Source organism: Hydra vulgaris, chromosome 12 (assembly GCF_038396675.1).
Source record: "Hydra vulgaris chromosome 12, alternate assembly HydraT2T_AEP".
In the NCBI taxonomy this organism is placed as follows: domain Eukaryota; kingdom Metazoa; phylum Cnidaria; class Hydrozoa; order Anthoathecata; family Hydridae; genus Hydra; species Hydra vulgaris.
Genome location: NC_088931.1, coordinates 74,406,985 through 74,424,180, shown reverse-complemented (window position 1 = coordinate 74,424,180; position 17,196 = coordinate 74,406,985). Strand labels below are relative to the sequence as shown.

The following is a 17,196-nucleotide window of genomic DNA, read 5'->3' as shown; positions in this document are numbered from 1 at the left end:
AGCACCACAACCTGAATGCACTATATTTATCCACTGCAATGCTATATATATGGTAATCAATAAATGTGTGTGTGTGTATACATATACATATATATATAGTGTGTATACATATATATATAGTGTGTATACATATACATATATATATGTCCAGAACTCCTCAAAATGGCAACTGTTTATTTTCTGCTGTCTCCATTGCTTTCATCGGAAAAAATACACTAGAACCAACTCTTAGAAAACTTTGTGCAATTGAATCATACAAGAACGCAAATTTTTTTGCTTTGCATCCTGTTTTTTGTCTCGGGCATTCAAGTGGTGTTTTTCGATTAGAAAGATCCGCTTTTTTGTTAGGTATCTCCAATGTCGCAACTACTGCATTTGAGGGTAAGAAGTCTAAAGTTGATGCTATTTTGGCTGAAGCATTAAATATTTCTCAATCTGGTGTTTGGTCATCTTTAGTTTGTGTGATGTCTATCTCAAATATTTTAAAAGTATATTCTTATTTGTATAATATAATATTTAAACTGATTTGAATTTTATTTTTTTATAATATGAATATTATTGTGTATATATTTATTTTCTATTTTAGATTCCTTTAAAAATTTTTTATCCTACTACAGGAGATGCATGTCTAGAATATCTCTTTAGAAGTACATTGTACCCACAGTCTTTAAGAAATTCAATAAACCCAATCAAATAATTTACTTGATGCTGTACAATGTTGAAACAAAAAAAGAAATTCCAAGCAACCTTAGACATATGGGAAAAATGCATTTTTTCAAATCTAATCACTATGTGCCTCTGGTATCTTTTAAATCTGTTGTTTTTTAAAGCACTCAGCCAGAATTTCGAAATATTTTAGCTCGTACTCAAACAAGTTTAAGTTATGCAAAAAATATTGTAGTAACAGGAGAAAAACGCACTTCAACTACCCAACTTGTTTAAACACCCCACTGTTCTGCCATTCAAAAAAGTAATTTGACCAAACTCTTATCGTGTATTAAGAAGTTTTTTTCTGTGAACAATAAACCATTGTCTGTGTCTGATTCATCTTTGGATTTAAATAATAACTTAAAAAAATCAATATCAGGTGTCACAATTCCGAAAGTGCATGTAAATTATGAAAAGACAACAACAGAAGATGAATGTAACAAATTTGATATTGGGTTCTTTGTAGACAAAGTGGAAAAATTATCAAAGCATGAGAAGTATAATCTTCTAATGAAAGTATGAGTGCCACCTTCTGACTATATATTTCCCAAAACTAATGGTCGTAAATGTAACCCTGTTTGGTTCAAAAAAATTTCATGGTTGTGTTATTCAAAATATCATGATGGGTTGTTCTGTATCTCTTGTATTCTGTTCGGAAAAGCCTCTTTAACTACTCAATTATTTTATAAATCTCCGTATTGGCTTTGGTCAGTTGAAAATGTAAGAATGCCATCACATTATAACACTTCTCCAATGCATAAAACCTCAATACAGATAATGCTTGATTTTCAAGCAGCAATGAGTAATAAAGCCATTCTAAATAATTTGCAACTCAATAAGTTTCCATCTGATAATATTTCTAGAAATAGACAAATTTTGTTTTCAATATCAATTCTTTTTTGTTGTAGGCAGAATATACCGCTTAGAGGACACAGAGACGACGCCAAACATCTGGTTGAGCAATGTAATAATACTGGTAATTTTCAATGCTTATTAGATCTGATGGCATTATATGGTGAGAAGATCTTGAGTGACCATTTTAAAAATGGTCCTAAAAATGCTACTTATTGATCAAAGACAGTGCAGAATGAGTTGGTTGATATTTGTGCAGATGTTGTTCGATCGCTTTTGACAGACAGAATAAAGAAAGCAAAGTTTTTTTCTATTTGAGTTGATGAAGCTTCAGATGTTAGCCAAACAGAGCAAATGGCTGTAATTGTTCGATATGTGGATGAATTCTGTAATGTAAAGGAAGATTTTCTAAAATTTGTTTCTTGCAATACTGGCTTAAGTGGAGTTTCTTTATCAACCAAGATCAAGAAAAGTATACATAAATTTGGTCTGGAAATGTCTTATTGTCGTGGACAAGGTTACGATGGGGCTGGTAACATGGCAGGGCGTCTTTGTGGTGTCGCAGCATTAATTTTAAAAGATACGTCCACTGCTTTTCCCATCAACTTAATCTATGTATTGCCAAAGCATGTGCAATTCCTTCCATTCGAGATATGATGGATCATGTTCAAATTGTCTCCTTTTTGGTGAATTTTTTTAATGATTCTCCAAAAAGGTTAGAGGATCTATCTACAAAAATTAGTGAGCTATGTCCAACATCATCTTTTCAAAAGACAATCAATGTTTGTAGAACCAGGTGGATTGAAAGAACTGATGGTCTTGAAGCCTTTATTGAATTATATCCAGCGATAGTTGCATCGTTTATTTGTATCAAAGAAGATGTGACATGGAACTACAAATCCAGAGGTGATGCTTCTGCATATGTGGCAATATGTTGTTCTTTTAAGTTTATCATCACCTTAATCATAGTTAGGAAGTTGTTAGACTATACAAGACCACTGAAAAAAACTTTGCAAAAAGTTGATCAAGATTTCTCAAAAGCTCGTAAAGATGTGGAAAATTTGAAGAATACTTTTAAATCTCTTCGGATCTCTATTGATATTTCACACACAGAATGGTATGAAGAAGCCGTTAGCATAGCTGCAACTACTAATACAATGCCATCTAAACCAAGAACATGTGGTCAACAAACACAACGTGATAACCATGAAGTAGATGATATAAGTGAATATTGTCGAATAACTTGTTCAATTCCTTTTCTTGATCACATTCTAATACAGCTAGATTCTTTATTTTCTTTAGAAAATTTAGTATTGCTAGATAGTTTCTCCATTATACCATCAAATTTAATTTCTGATAAGGATTGGAGGAAAAAAGTTAAAGAATTTGTTTGTACATACCAAAACGATTTACCAGAACCAAGATATTTTTATGCTGAATTGGATATGTGGGAAGTTTACTGGAAAAATCACTCTGATAGTGCTCCTAAAACCATTTCAGATTCACTACAAAAATGTGATGACCATACGTTTCCCAATATTTCCACTATACTTCGAATCCTTTGCACATTACCAGTCACAACATGTACATGCAAAAGATCTATGCAACATGTACATGCAAAATACTATGGGGGATGGTCGCTTAAATGGCATTGCCATGTTGCACATTCATTGAGATATTGAAATTGATTTGAATATTGTTGTAGAAAAGTTTGCGACTGCATTTCTACGAAAAATGGAATTTAAAAGTAAATTGAACTCCAATGAATAGATACATTTGCTAATAAGTTATATGGATTACATATATATATATATATATATATATATATATATATATATATATATATATATATATATATATATATATATATATATATATATATATATATATATATATATATATATATATATATACATATATATATATATATATATATATATATATATATATATATATATATATATATATATATATATATATATATATATATAAAGAGAAAATATATGTAGGATATTTTTATTTATTACTGATAGAATATTTACAGGATATTTTTATTTATTACTGGTAAAATATTTACAGGAAATTTTTTTGATATTTATCTATAAGGTTTTGTTAAAAAAGTTTATAGGTTTTTTTATTTTTTATGAAATGTATTATTCTTTACCATTATTTTGTTTTAGTTGCCTACTGTTGAAATATGGTTTGAATTTAGTAAATTTTCATGATTTGAACTTTACTTTATTGATCATTAGCCAACAGTTTAGGATGTTGAATACAATTAAGATAAGGATAATTTGTTTACTAGTAACCTTACAAAACAGGTTTTTGCGGTTAAAATATTGCAGTGCGTTTTTTCTCCTCCAACGCACCAAATGCCATTCCTTCACTTTTTTAAAAGACTTAAAAGTGTTAATTTTGTCGTAATTTTTTGTGATATACTAATGATGAGTTCCGACACCTTTTGTTTTAGAAAAAAAGCACCGCTATATTGTTTATATCATTAATAATAATGACCATGCAATAAACGTGTATTAAATCACGTACTTTTCATCAGTTCTTCTTTTTTAGAATAGCTCTGATGTTATTTTTTATATTAAACTTTGATTACCATACCCACCAGATTAATGTTGAAGCAAAAAAAAAAAAATTTTTAATTGTTAAAAAAAAAAAAAAAAAAAAAAAAAAAAGTCCTCTATTGCTGGGGATATCTGGTTTTACTTTTGCTACAGTCAATATTATTCCTGGATTCGCCCCTGATATATATATATATATATATATATATATATATATATATATATATATATATATATATATATATGTATATATATATATATATATATATATATATATATATATATATATATATATATATATATATATATATATATATATATATATATATATATTTATATATATATATATATATATATATATATAAATATATATCTGTATATATATATGGTAGCCAAACTTTTTAACATATTTTTTTAACATATAATTCCTCATTTAAAATATATTTTTTATTTTAGTTAAATTTTCTTTCCTCATTTAAAATTTTATCTAGATATTCTCACATTTTTGTCTTCAATAGATATTCAAACAAAGTTGTCTTCGATGGACAGCACTCTTCTTCTTATTCTGTAACTTCAGGGGATTTTTAAGGTTCAATCGTTGGCCCTACAATCTTTTTAATTTACATTAACGATCTTTTAGATATTCTCACATCTAAGGTGGCATTGCTTGCTGATCATGCTATCATTTATTCTTGTTGTGATAAGAAACCAACACCCTCTGATTGCTTGGAGGGGACATTTGAGCTTGAAAAGGATCTCACTTCTGCTACAGCATGGGGCTCACAGTGGCTGGTGAACTTCAATACAGATAAAACTCAATTATTTTCAGCCAATCGTTATCGCAATAAGTTAGATCTTCCTCTAATTATAAACGGTGATGTACTCGATGAGTCATCTACTTTTCATCTTCTAGGATTAACTCTTACTTCCGATCTTTCTTGGAAATCATATATCAAGTCAATTGCAAAGTTAGCATCTGCTAAGGTTGCATCTCTTTATTGAGCTCGACACTTTCTTACTTCGGATTCTATTCTCTATCTCTATAAATCTCATATCCAGCCTTGTATGGAATACTGTTGCCATATCGGGGGTGGATCTTCTAATGATGCCCTTTCTCTTTTAGACAAGGTGCAAAAACGCATTTTAAACATAGTTGGACTTGCTCTTGCAGCCAACCTCCAACCATTATCACATCGTCGTAATGTTGCTTCTCTTTCTCTTTTCTACAAATACTATAATGGGCACTGCTCTAAAGAGCTAGCGTCTCTTGTGCCATCTTCTAAAATTCATTCTCGTGTTACTCGTCATTCAATTAAGTGTCATCCTTTTTCTGTGATTGTTCCTATGTGTTTCAAAAACGCTTATTCGTCTAGTTTTTTTTCCTCGAACATCAGTTCTTTGGAATTTTCTTCCTTCATCTTGCTTTCCTGATTCATATAATTTGCTATTTTAAGTTGTCTGTCAATCGTTATCTTGCTCTACAATCTTCATCTTTTCTCTTCCAGTAACTTCCAACTTTAATTAGTGGTTACTTGCAGCCTTGTTGGAAACGAAGATGTTTAAAAAAAAAAAAAAAAAGTTGATTTACGAAATTCATGCCAAAAATAGGAAATAGACGTGTCGCATAGCTCAACCTATAAAAACCCCCAGCCAACATTGACATACGGGTACCGCACGGGGCCCATACGGGTTATCAACTGGGACCCGTATGGGAAGATCGACGGTATCCCGCCGGATATTGGTTGCGGTTTCCATATGGGTATGCCCGCCGGGTATCCCGTATGGGTCCCAGTCAAATCCCGTACTTTAAAACCGTAAGGAGCCCATTTGGGTTTGCAACTGGGACCCATATGGGAAACCCATCGGGAACCCGCAAGATCTTGGCCGCGGTTTTCCTCTGGGGCCCATATGGGTATGCCTGCCGGGTATTCCGTAAGGGTCCCACGAGGTTTACCCATTGCAAATCTTGAAAAACTGCACTTAAATGTTTAAAATTGACAGAAAAAGCAAGATTATATATAATTTTCTTAGTACAATAAATATAAACAACGAAACTCATTTATTAAAATTCAATATAATGTATGCGTACAGTATTTTTATAAACAGTATTTTTATAAAATATTCAAATTTACATATACATCTATTATTATGTATGTAGCAAATTTTTTTTGCGTTATACATAATGCCTAGCAACCATATGAAAGAGTATGCGGTTTCTAGTCTCATATACATTGACAATGACGGTGGCAAATATATCTTTGCCCATATACACCTACACGTCTCAAAGGCTTTTTCTGTTTTTCCATCCTCCTAACTGAATGACTTTTTGTTTGTTTGTTTATTTATTTTATATAATATTGTCTTTACATTTTTACTGTTGCACAAGACATAATCTGAGCAGTGATGGGATGTTATGCTGGTTCCGGGTATTTGTTGTAGCGGTTTCTCTTTGAGCCATAGATCAGTGTTTATTCCATGTATAGGTGTTTTATCCATTGTGGATTTGATGAAGTATGGCTACATTTGCTAACAGTTATTGACAATAGTCCCATAAGCGGGGCTGCCTCCTCCCTACTTTAGACTTCACCAACTTTAGACTTCACCAACTCACCAAGGAATATCCTTGGTGAGTTGGTGAAGTCTAAAGTTGGAGACTCTCCTTGCATTGCTGTTAAAGCCATCTTGGGTTCTTTGATTTACGACTGGCACTTCCCTTATTATTGTTGTGGCTTTTATATTCACTCCTTACGCTGGCTTTTGATTAGACTCGACGTTGCAGAACTTGCAACAAAGACTGATTTTTCTTTTACTAATTTATCACATTTACATACTATTTTTATTATTTTACATTAATGTTTTCATGAGGACGCTTGTTCCTTTCTTCTGACTTTGAGTCTTTATGCATTTTATGAGTTGAGTACTTTATGTACATTTTAATATACAAAATCCTGGTACGTTTTTGGTTTTATATTGAAAAGATTTGTGGTTACTGTAGTATTATATTTGTTTGACGTCACTATGCCATTTTTGTTTTTGTGAGCACTTTAATGTCTTCATTAACGATCTTTTTATTTTTCCTGACAACAATTTTGTTTTTAGTTTCTCGTTTGTTATAGTTTGTTATATAGCTATAGCTATAGTATGATTGTTGTTGGTATAAAAAATGTTATGTTATGATTGTGTGCGAGTTACAATTTTTTGGTATAATGTAAGTAATGAATGATGTAAAAATAGAGATGATTTGTTTTCCATTTCACTTCTAAATTATAATTTTTATAGTTCAGACGTTCTTTTTTGGTGCTCTTAGTAGTTTATGCGATTTTTAAAGCGATTATTAAAAAACCTGAAGAAATAGCTATAAAATTAGGTACTGAGCCAGTATTCCCTCAAGTGCGGCTTAGCCGAAAACGACATTTTTTTGAATATGAAGGAACTGATACACCTCTAAATGGAAAGTCTTAATATAAACTAGGTTTTTTTAATGCAATAATTGATGTTGCATTAGTAAGCTTAAATGAAAGATTCAAAATGCTTGATTCATACAACAAAACATTAGGTTTTTTAACCCGTACCGAAAAAATGCGAAGTTTAGATGCAAATGAATTGTTGAATGATTGTAAAAATTTAGAAATATCACTGAGAAATCCTAGTACAGAAGAATAGGACGTGAACCATGAAGAGTTATACTCGGAAATAAATACATTTTTAAGAATAGAAGCTTCGCCGGAATCGAAAGATGCGCTGGAAATTTTGCAGTTATATTACGGCAAAATCTTTAATCGAAATTTTTCCAAATTTATTTATTGTCCTACGAATTTTACTATTTCCCCTATTTCAGTGGCAGGCGCAGAGAGGTCATTTTCCAAATTAAAACTCATAAAAAACTATTTACGTTCCACTATGGGTCAAGACTGCTTATCTGCATTAGCTTTAATTTCCATTGAAAATAAAATAAGTCGGTCCTTGGACTGTTCTGATTTAATTGATGAGTTTGCGTCTTTAAAAGTCAGAAAGGTTAAGTTTTAAGTCAATGTAATCGATCCTCCTAAAATCTGCGAAAATTAAATGGTATCGCATTTTGAGTAGTCTTATTAGTGCATCTTCATCCAAAATAAAAAAAATACTTAATGTACAATAAAATAAGTCGGTCCTTGGACTGTTCTGATTTAATTGATGAGTTTGCGTCTTTAAAAGTCAGAAAGGTTAAGTTTTAAGTCAATGTAATCGATCCTCCTAAAATCTGCGAAAAAAATAAATGGTATCGCATTTTGAGTAGTCTTATTAGTGCATCTTCATCCAAAATAAAAAAAATACTTAATGTACATTTAAAACCTATGTGCGTTTTTTGCTTCGTAACGTTCTAATAAATATCCAAAACACAATAGAACACAAGAATTAAAAACTCAACTAATATAATAGAAAACTTGCCTATGGCCTCGCATATGGTAAATCCGCCACTATATATATATACATATATATATATATATATATATATATATATATATATATATATATATATATATATATATATATATATATATATATATATTCATCTACATATATATATATATATATATATATATATATATATATATATATATATATATATATATATATATATATATATATTCATCTACATATATATATATATTCATCTACATATATATATATATATATATATATATATATATATATATATATATATATATATATATATTCATCTACATATATATATATATATTCATCTACATATATATATATATATATATATATATATATATATATATATATATATATATATATATATATATGTATAATCAGGGTGTAAACTAGCTTTGTGGAGTCCCATCAAATGTGGTATTCCCAAGTGCTCATAAAATTGAAAAAAAAAAGGTCCTTTAGAAAGAAAGCGGGGATGTTGTCGGCCCTGCCTATTAAGTCATACTGCAAAGTCTAATTCAAATAGTACACGTACTTTGTCAAATAAGCTTTTTCAAAATATTGAGAAACCGTTTGCGTCAGATTTTTACAAAATTTTGATCAATGCAAGTATTAGGGTTAGGCCCGGTTTTAAGCGTAGGCGACGTCGGCGACAGCCGACGGCGACACTTTTCTAGAGCGGCATTTTCTTAATTTATTTTGTGTTTTCCCAAAAAAAAAAAATTTTTTAATTTTTTTTTTGTAACAAGAAATTATTTTATTTTTTTTAAAAATTTCCAAGTTCTTCTCCGTACTCACTCCATTTTTATAATTTAAAGTTATGGATTTTGTAGATTATAGCATTTCCTATTTGTCCACAAATTTTTTGCTTAGGCGGCGTTGTATTTTACGGGAACTTTAATACATACTAATTTTTTCAAATAAATAATATAGTAATAAAAGCGTTTGTTTGTATACATGTTTTACATTTGGGACTTGGCGAAGAAGAAACAGTAAAAAAAAGTTTCTTTTTTCTTTTTCAGGGATGGATGTTAGCAAACCGCCAAATATACAAACAAACGAATTCTATTGGTTCATAAAATACGCTGACAAAGCAAATTAAAGTTCCAGAATATTCCTAAGAAACTTTCTTAAAAATTTTATTGAAGTTATCTTTGAGATATCTATTGTAAATTGTTATAAAAGTGTATTATTAAACGAACTTTAACTTTGAAAAAAAAAAAAATTATTATACCCTTTTATAAATTGAATAATATTTGTCTAACAATAATTTTTATAAGTAAGTAATTAAAGTTTGTTTTTTCGTTTTCTTTTTCATGTATTTGAATAAACTTATTATTATTATTATTATTATTATTATTATTATTAAATATAAAAATTTAGGTATATGTATCAATGCTATATTTTTTTTAAGTTTAAATTCTTTAAACGATACAATATAATGGACCGTGGTAAGAGACAGCGCTTTTCAGGGTCACAATACAAGAAAATTAGGCTTCAACGTGAAGCAAATTCTGCCAAACAGAAGAATGCTTTGTTGCACTTTTTGAGCAGATCATCAAGCGAAAAAGCACTGGCACCTATAGTAGCTTCAACTTCAAACCAAAATGAAGTTGAAATTGAAATCGAAAGCGGTGGAGAAATAGAATATGCGGATAGTGTTAGTGTTAATGAATATAGAAATTCTGGAAATGATATAACTGCTAAAGAACCAGAAAATGTTGATGAAGTGGAATTCATCTCCAATTTAAGTGAAGTTGTTGTACAGAACGTCGATGATATAGGACAAAATGAAAACAATGAAGATCAAAGTGGTGAAGACCCCAAAACCAATAAAGATTTGCCTCTTAATTTTAATGATCCGGCAAAATGGCCTATAATAGATGGTAAATTTAAAGCATTGCTGATGAAGTATGGTCCAATTCAAAAATTGCCGTCTTTATTTCCCGAAGATGAACAAGGTAGAAAATTTTCAAGCTTTCATTTTTATCGCCGAATGTCTAATGGCGATAAAATTAAACGCACTTGGTTGGTGTACTCCATTACGAAAGACACTGTATTTTGCTTTTGCTGTAAGATATTTAGACCGAATAAATTCTCCCTGTCATCGCATGACGGCTGCCGAGATTGGAAAAATATTTCTGTTATTATTAAACGACATGAAACATCAAGTGGCCACACTACTGCATATCTAAATTGGAGAGATCTGGAGGTGAGACTTAAATCAGGGGCTACGATTGATCAAATTAATCAGAAAATAATTCAATCTGAAACTCAACATTGGCGACAAGTTCTTGAAAGAATAATAACGTTAATTAGAACTCTTGCTGGACAAAATCTAGCATTAAGAGGAACATGTGAAAAGCTTTTCGAACCGAATAACGGAAATTTTCTTAAATTTATTGAATTCTTAGGAAATTATGATCCTATTATTAGTAAACATATTCAACGAATAACTACAAGTGAAATTCACACCACCTATCTCGGAAAAACTATTCAAAATGAAATCGTTGAATTGCTTGCTAATAAAATCAAAAATCACATCTTAGCAAAACTAGAGCGAGCAAAGTACTACTCACTTATTTTAGACTGTACCCCCGATATAAGCCACATGGAGCAGATGACAGTTGTTTTTAGGTTTGTCAGTGCAACTGAATCATCTTCGGAAAAACCAGCTGAAGTCGTAGTTTCTGAACACTTCGTAACTTTTCTTGAATTACAAGACACAACGGGAGCAAATATGACAAAAGTTGTTATCGATAAGTTGCAGGAATTAGGCGTAAATCTTGATGACATGAGGGGACAAGGGTACGATAATGGAGCCAACATGCGCGGAAAATATAATGGTGTGCAAGCCAGAATTCGTCAACTAAATCCTCGAGCTTTTTTCGTGCCTTGTAGTGCCAACTCGCTCAACTTGGTATTGAACGATGCAGCTAATTGTTGTATGGAGGCTGTCGCCTCCATACAACAATTCTTTGATTTAATTCAAGGCATTTATAACTTTTTCTCAGCATCAACTCACCGTTGGACTATATTATTAAACCACCTAAGCGATCTGACTATAAAACCGTTAAGTGCCACTCGTTGGGAAAGCAGGGTCGATGCCGTACGGGCACTTCGATTTCAGATTAGTGGAGTTTACGATGCACTAATTGAAATCGCAGAAGACAATACATTAACTACTGCACCACAAGTCAAGAGTCGCGCAGAGGCTAAGGGAATAGCCAGAAATATTTCAAATTTCAAATTTGTTTGCTCCTTGGTATTGTGGTATGACATTTTATTCCAAATTAATATTGACAGCAAAATGCTCCAATCACAGGCTTTAGACTTGTCGCTTGCTCTAGAGCATTTAAACGCTACCAAATCTTTCCTATGCGATTATCGCTGTGATGAAGCATTTGCCGCAATGGTTGAAAATGCAAAAAAATTGGCAGTTGAACTAGAAATTTTTGAAGGATTTGATGTGGATGATCCCGTACGCGTACGCAGAAAGAGTAGACAATTCCTATACGAAGGTCGTGATGAACCGATAGTATCACCAGAACAAAACTTCAGAGTATCTTTTTTCAATCGAATATTGGACATCGCAATTCAAGCAATAAATGAAAGATTTACGCAATTATCGGAATATAACGAGTTATTTGGGTTTCTTTACAATATCGGCAGCAAACACTTTACGGATGATGAGTTATTGAAACACTGTAAGGACTTGCAGTTAGCGCTTATGTCTGATGGCCAATCGGATATCAACGGGGTCGAATTTTGGTATAAAATTAAAGTTATTGGGAGACGACTTGATACTTCCAATAGCGATCCAAAAAGTGTATTAAAATGTATTTACACATCTAATGTTGTCGAAGTATTCCCAAACCTTTCGATAGCTCTTCGCATACTACTAACGTTACCAGTCACAGTTGCTAGTGCTGAAAGAAGCTTTTCAAAGCTGAAAATAATAAAATCCTATTTCAGATCACAAATGTGTCAAGATCGTTTAGTTGGTCTAGCTACGATTTCCATCGAGAAAGAAATTGCTGATCATTTGGACAAAGAAGATTTGGTTAAAGATTTCGCAGAATTAAAAGCTAGGAAAATTCACTTTTAATTACGATTTGTTTTTTATTTTTTCATGAATGGAATTTGTTTTGTTTTTTATTTTTGTATAAATTTAGTTTTTTTATTTACTTTGTTTTTGTGTAATTTTTTGTAATAAAATAAAAGTATATTAAAGTTTGATTTTCAGTGTTTTTCTATTTTCCTTCAAATTGGAAATTATTGCATTTTTAATTTTTGCGGCGGCAAATTTGCATCTCACCTACACATAGAAAACTGTTAGAACCGGGCCTGATTAGGGTAAGTCTTTTAGTTATTGTTTTTCTTTTTCTGTTTGGTAGTTTGTATCAACTGAATAAGGTGATCACATCAACTATTTTTTTTTTCATATTGGCATCGACTAAAATCTTTTTTTACCTATCTACTATTTTTTTTAAAAACCCTGGTGATATATAAGTTGAATACAAATAATGTTTTATGATTATAACAAACAGGAACGAAAAATTTAATTAACAAAGATAACGATATATTAGGGTTAAAATAAAACCAAATTTATAATTCCTAATGATAATTAATATATACTGATTAAAATAATATGAAAATATACAATTCCTAATAATCAACGTTTCATTTGCCGTGTCATTGTAAAGCCATTTTAATTTTTAATTTAATGTTGATTTCATATATATCTTAGATAAATGTTACAGTATTTTTTATTTGGAGTAGACAAGGAAAGAAGAAAGTAAAAAGACCCCACAAACACATTTTATTCTCGGCTTGGGTTGGGAGGGGGTGCGGGAGGAGGGAGTGGTGAGATTAGGAAATATTTAGACGAATTCCCAAATTCGTTAAAATGCTGAATCAAATTTATCTATATATGTAAATATATAGATAAATTTATATAATATGTATATATGTGTGAGCCATAGTGTCATCGTGCTGAAAAATCCATTGTTGTCGTCTTCCGTAAAAAACTCTGGCTGTTGGCAAAAGTTTACTTTCCAGGATCTCTTTGTAGTTGTAATGATTAGTTCTGACGTTATAAATGTTGTATGACCCTATTCCTTTATGCTTTATGGGAGAAGCATCCCCATATTCCAACTAATCCTCCTCCGCCTTGCATCCTTTTTACACAAAAACACTCTTTGAACTTTTCACCAGCCTCTTGATGAATAATCTTGACAATTTATCACATCAAAATTGGATCCGTCGCTAAAAATAACTTTGGCTTAGTCTACTACAGACCAGTGAAGTATTTTTCTACACCACTTTAACCTTTTTAGGTGATCTGAGATAGGCTAAAGTGGTTTTCGAGCAGCGACGTAGTAATCTAAGTCTTACTTACTTAGGCATCTTCGTACTGTCCATCTACTAACACTAATGTTACCAGGCATATTTGTAAACCCTTCAGCAAGTCGTGGTAAGAAATTTTAGGGTCTTATCTAACCTTTCGATCGAGATAACTTTGGTCTCTTGAAGTTAGCTTTAAAGGCCTACCAAGCCTTGGTAAACCTTTGACATCATTACGTAGCTCGTGGTTTTTCAACGTTATTTGTACACATTTAAGCAAAACATTGCACATTTGAACAATTTCTTCATGGCTTTTTGTTTTATCTTTTTGCAGACCTACAATTTGTCATCGTACTTTTTATGAAACAGCTTTTCTGCCCATTTTTGTTTTTTTTCTTTACCAAATAATTACCAATGCGAATAACTCAAGATATAAAAATGACAACTTTATTTTCGCAAGAACGTTTATATAGTACAAAAGAAATCAACCACTAAATTTTATATTGCTCAGATAACATTTTGTTGAGATATTTCAACTTGAGCCGTTAAATTTTAGTTGACCCTTTTTTTTTTCAACATTAGAAATACAGGTATGTTCTAATTAAATTAATAATTAATCAAGACTGGTCAACCTAACGAGTTCTATTACATGTTTAGAATATCAACCCCCATGTATTTTGTTAAAATATAACATACTAAATAGTTGCATTTGCTGCTTAAAATGTTAGAAGTCACATCCCCTTCATAAAATTAAGAAATATATGGCATGCTACCAGTATTTTTTGTTTAGAATATCACACCTATGTATATTGTTAAAAAAAATCACATACTAAAAAGCGCTTAAAATCTCAGATTAGCACATCCCTTTAATAAAATAAAGAAATATATTGTATACTAGCAGTATTAAATGTTTAGAATATCACATCCCCCATGTATAATGTTAAAAAATAAAATGCTAAAATAATGTATTTGCTGTTTAGAATCTTAGAATCACACTTTTCTAAAAAAATTAAAAAATATATGGCATACTACCAGTATTATATGTTGAGAATATTACTTTCCCCGTGTATTTTGTTTAAAACATTATCGTTACCTATATTTGTTGGTTAGAATAATCTATTAAGAAATTTATTGAATACTATTTATACTGTACTTTGTTCAGAAAATTTATACTATTTTTTGCATTTTAGCTACTAGAATATTCATCCCTTCATATTGATTTGTAAAATATTGCATAACATCTAGTAGAAAATATGTAATATATGTAAAAGATTACTAGAAAATCATTAATTCTAGAATAAGAAGTTAAAGTATAGTACCATGTCTTGTGGACCTCATAAATCTACAGTATAATTTATAATGAATTTCTTATTTGTATTTGTTGCGTTTTTATTAAACACTATGAACGTATTATATTACACGGACGCACTCTGCACCTTTAAAAGTTCTATTACTTCAAAATGCATCCTCTTTTTTATTGTTAAGGTGCAGTGAGTATTCTATTACAAAACTCATAGAAATAAAGAAAAAGCATTTTTATTTTTGCTTCTGTTGCTTCTGAATTGCTTTTTGCTTGATAAACTTTATTTTGCATAGACCCTATATTTGCTTGATTGACAAGGACGTCAACGAAACCAATAGTGAAATCCTATGGAACTACTTTAACTGATAATGGTCAGAAAATCAAATTGCTTAAATCTGAAGTAATTGAAATAAAAGAAAGCTTAAATTTTTATGAAGATCTTATTGATAAGAAAATAAAGAATTATTTTGCTTCTTATGAAATATCAAAGAGAATCTCTCTCGCCATGGAATTAAAAATGGTTTTAATAAATATATGGATATTAAAAAGAAGTTAACCCTTTAACAGTCCTGTGTTTTTTTAAATTACGGTCGCTATGAGTCGACCTTTTTTATTTGAAGTGGTCTCTAAATGACCCGTGCTTTTGAAAAACATGGAGCAAAACATGGAGCTGCATAAAGTCTTACATCACATTTTACTCATTCATATCTTGAATCAATTTGAGTTTTGTGTTTGTAACATACCACACATCTTCTCTAAGCTTTTATATTTCAATATCATTATCATTAATCATTCATCAAATATATCTTTTCATTAATCATTCATCAAGTTTACTTGATATCTTAAAAAAATATCTTAAAAGGTAAAGACAAAGTTTAAGAGAAAAAATTAAAGCAGCTCTACAGTCTGGTAAATTCGCATACGTTTCCTATGATAAATTTACTATTTGCGATTGAAAAAAAAATGCACGAAACGAAGAGAACAACTATGTTGGAGGAGTTAAAAGAGATCAACTAGATAAGTAGGAACTTGGTGTCATTTTATATTTGAAACTATTTTTTTTTATGTGTATTTTTTTCCAAAATGTGTCAAATTTTTCGTAGATGCATTAAACAACAGCAACAACAACAACAAAAATGAAATGTTGTTTGATCCTGTTCAGAATAACTTCTTAAATAAGTTATTGAAAATCAAAATATTTTTCATAAAACTCAAATGAATTTACTGAATGCAACTTATATTGACCCTTATGATTTAGGAACAATAAATCAATCTAATTCAATTTTTATATTGCACATCAATATACGAAGCCTTAAAAAATTTTGAAATATCTAAACTACAGATTGATGGCAGTTTGAGACACATGGCATCACTCAAAACCTTTTATTGAATCCAAATCAAATTATAACCTACTGTCATAAACATTTGTTAAACCACGCGATGACGTCTATTATTTTTACAGTAATTAATATATGGTAGAAAGTTGGTAATTATTATCTTAATTTTAGTTACTGATAATTGCTAACTATATCAGATTTAGTATAAATAACACTGTTTTCTTAATAAGAATATATAAAAACACGTTACATAAATCACGTTGAGTTGATCTTCCTTAGTCAGTTAAAAACAAAGAAATATTCACAACACAAAGTTGCGACCCTGCCAGGACACTTGAATCTACTGAACGCTCTACAAGCTATCAACTGACGTAAGGAATCAAAGATTACAATAGAATTTAAAATGCCTCCTAAGCAACGCGAAGATCTAATCGCTACACTATCAAGGAAATTGGAACTAACATTAACAAAAGGAAGTACGCATATCATTGAACAATAACGATATACACACACTAGATAGATTAGAACCAACTATCAAAGCAAAACTGTCGGAGACTTTTAACTTAATCTAAAACATAGAAGAATTAAAAAGAGAACGAAGAAAACGCCGACAATAAAGAAATCGACAACTGGTACG

At 30.5% G+C, this 17,196-nt stretch overlaps 2 protein-coding genes across 2 annotated transcripts; both read left to right on the top strand.

The window, feature by feature from the left end:
* Positions 1-2,213: 2,213 nt before the first annotated feature.
* On the top strand, positions 2,214-3,242 carry LOC136088348 (52 kDa repressor of the inhibitor of the protein kinase-like). Its single transcript, XM_065812046.1, has one exon. It carries the CDS (start codon positions 2,214-2,216, stop codon positions 3,240-3,242), a length of 1,029 nt encoding a protein of 342 aa, XP_065668118.1.
* A 52-nt stretch (positions 3,243-3,294) lies between these two features.
* LOC136088347 (zinc finger MYM-type protein 1-like) lies at positions 3,295-12,681 on the top strand. Its single transcript, XM_065812045.1, has 3 exons — positions 3,295-3,307; positions 4,774-5,117; positions 9,988-12,681. The coding sequence occupies exons 1-3, from the start codon at positions 3,295-3,297 to the stop codon at positions 12,679-12,681; spliced, it is 3,051 nt and encodes a 1,016-aa protein (XP_065668117.1).
* The last annotated feature ends 4,515 nt before the right edge of the window (positions 12,682-17,196 follow it).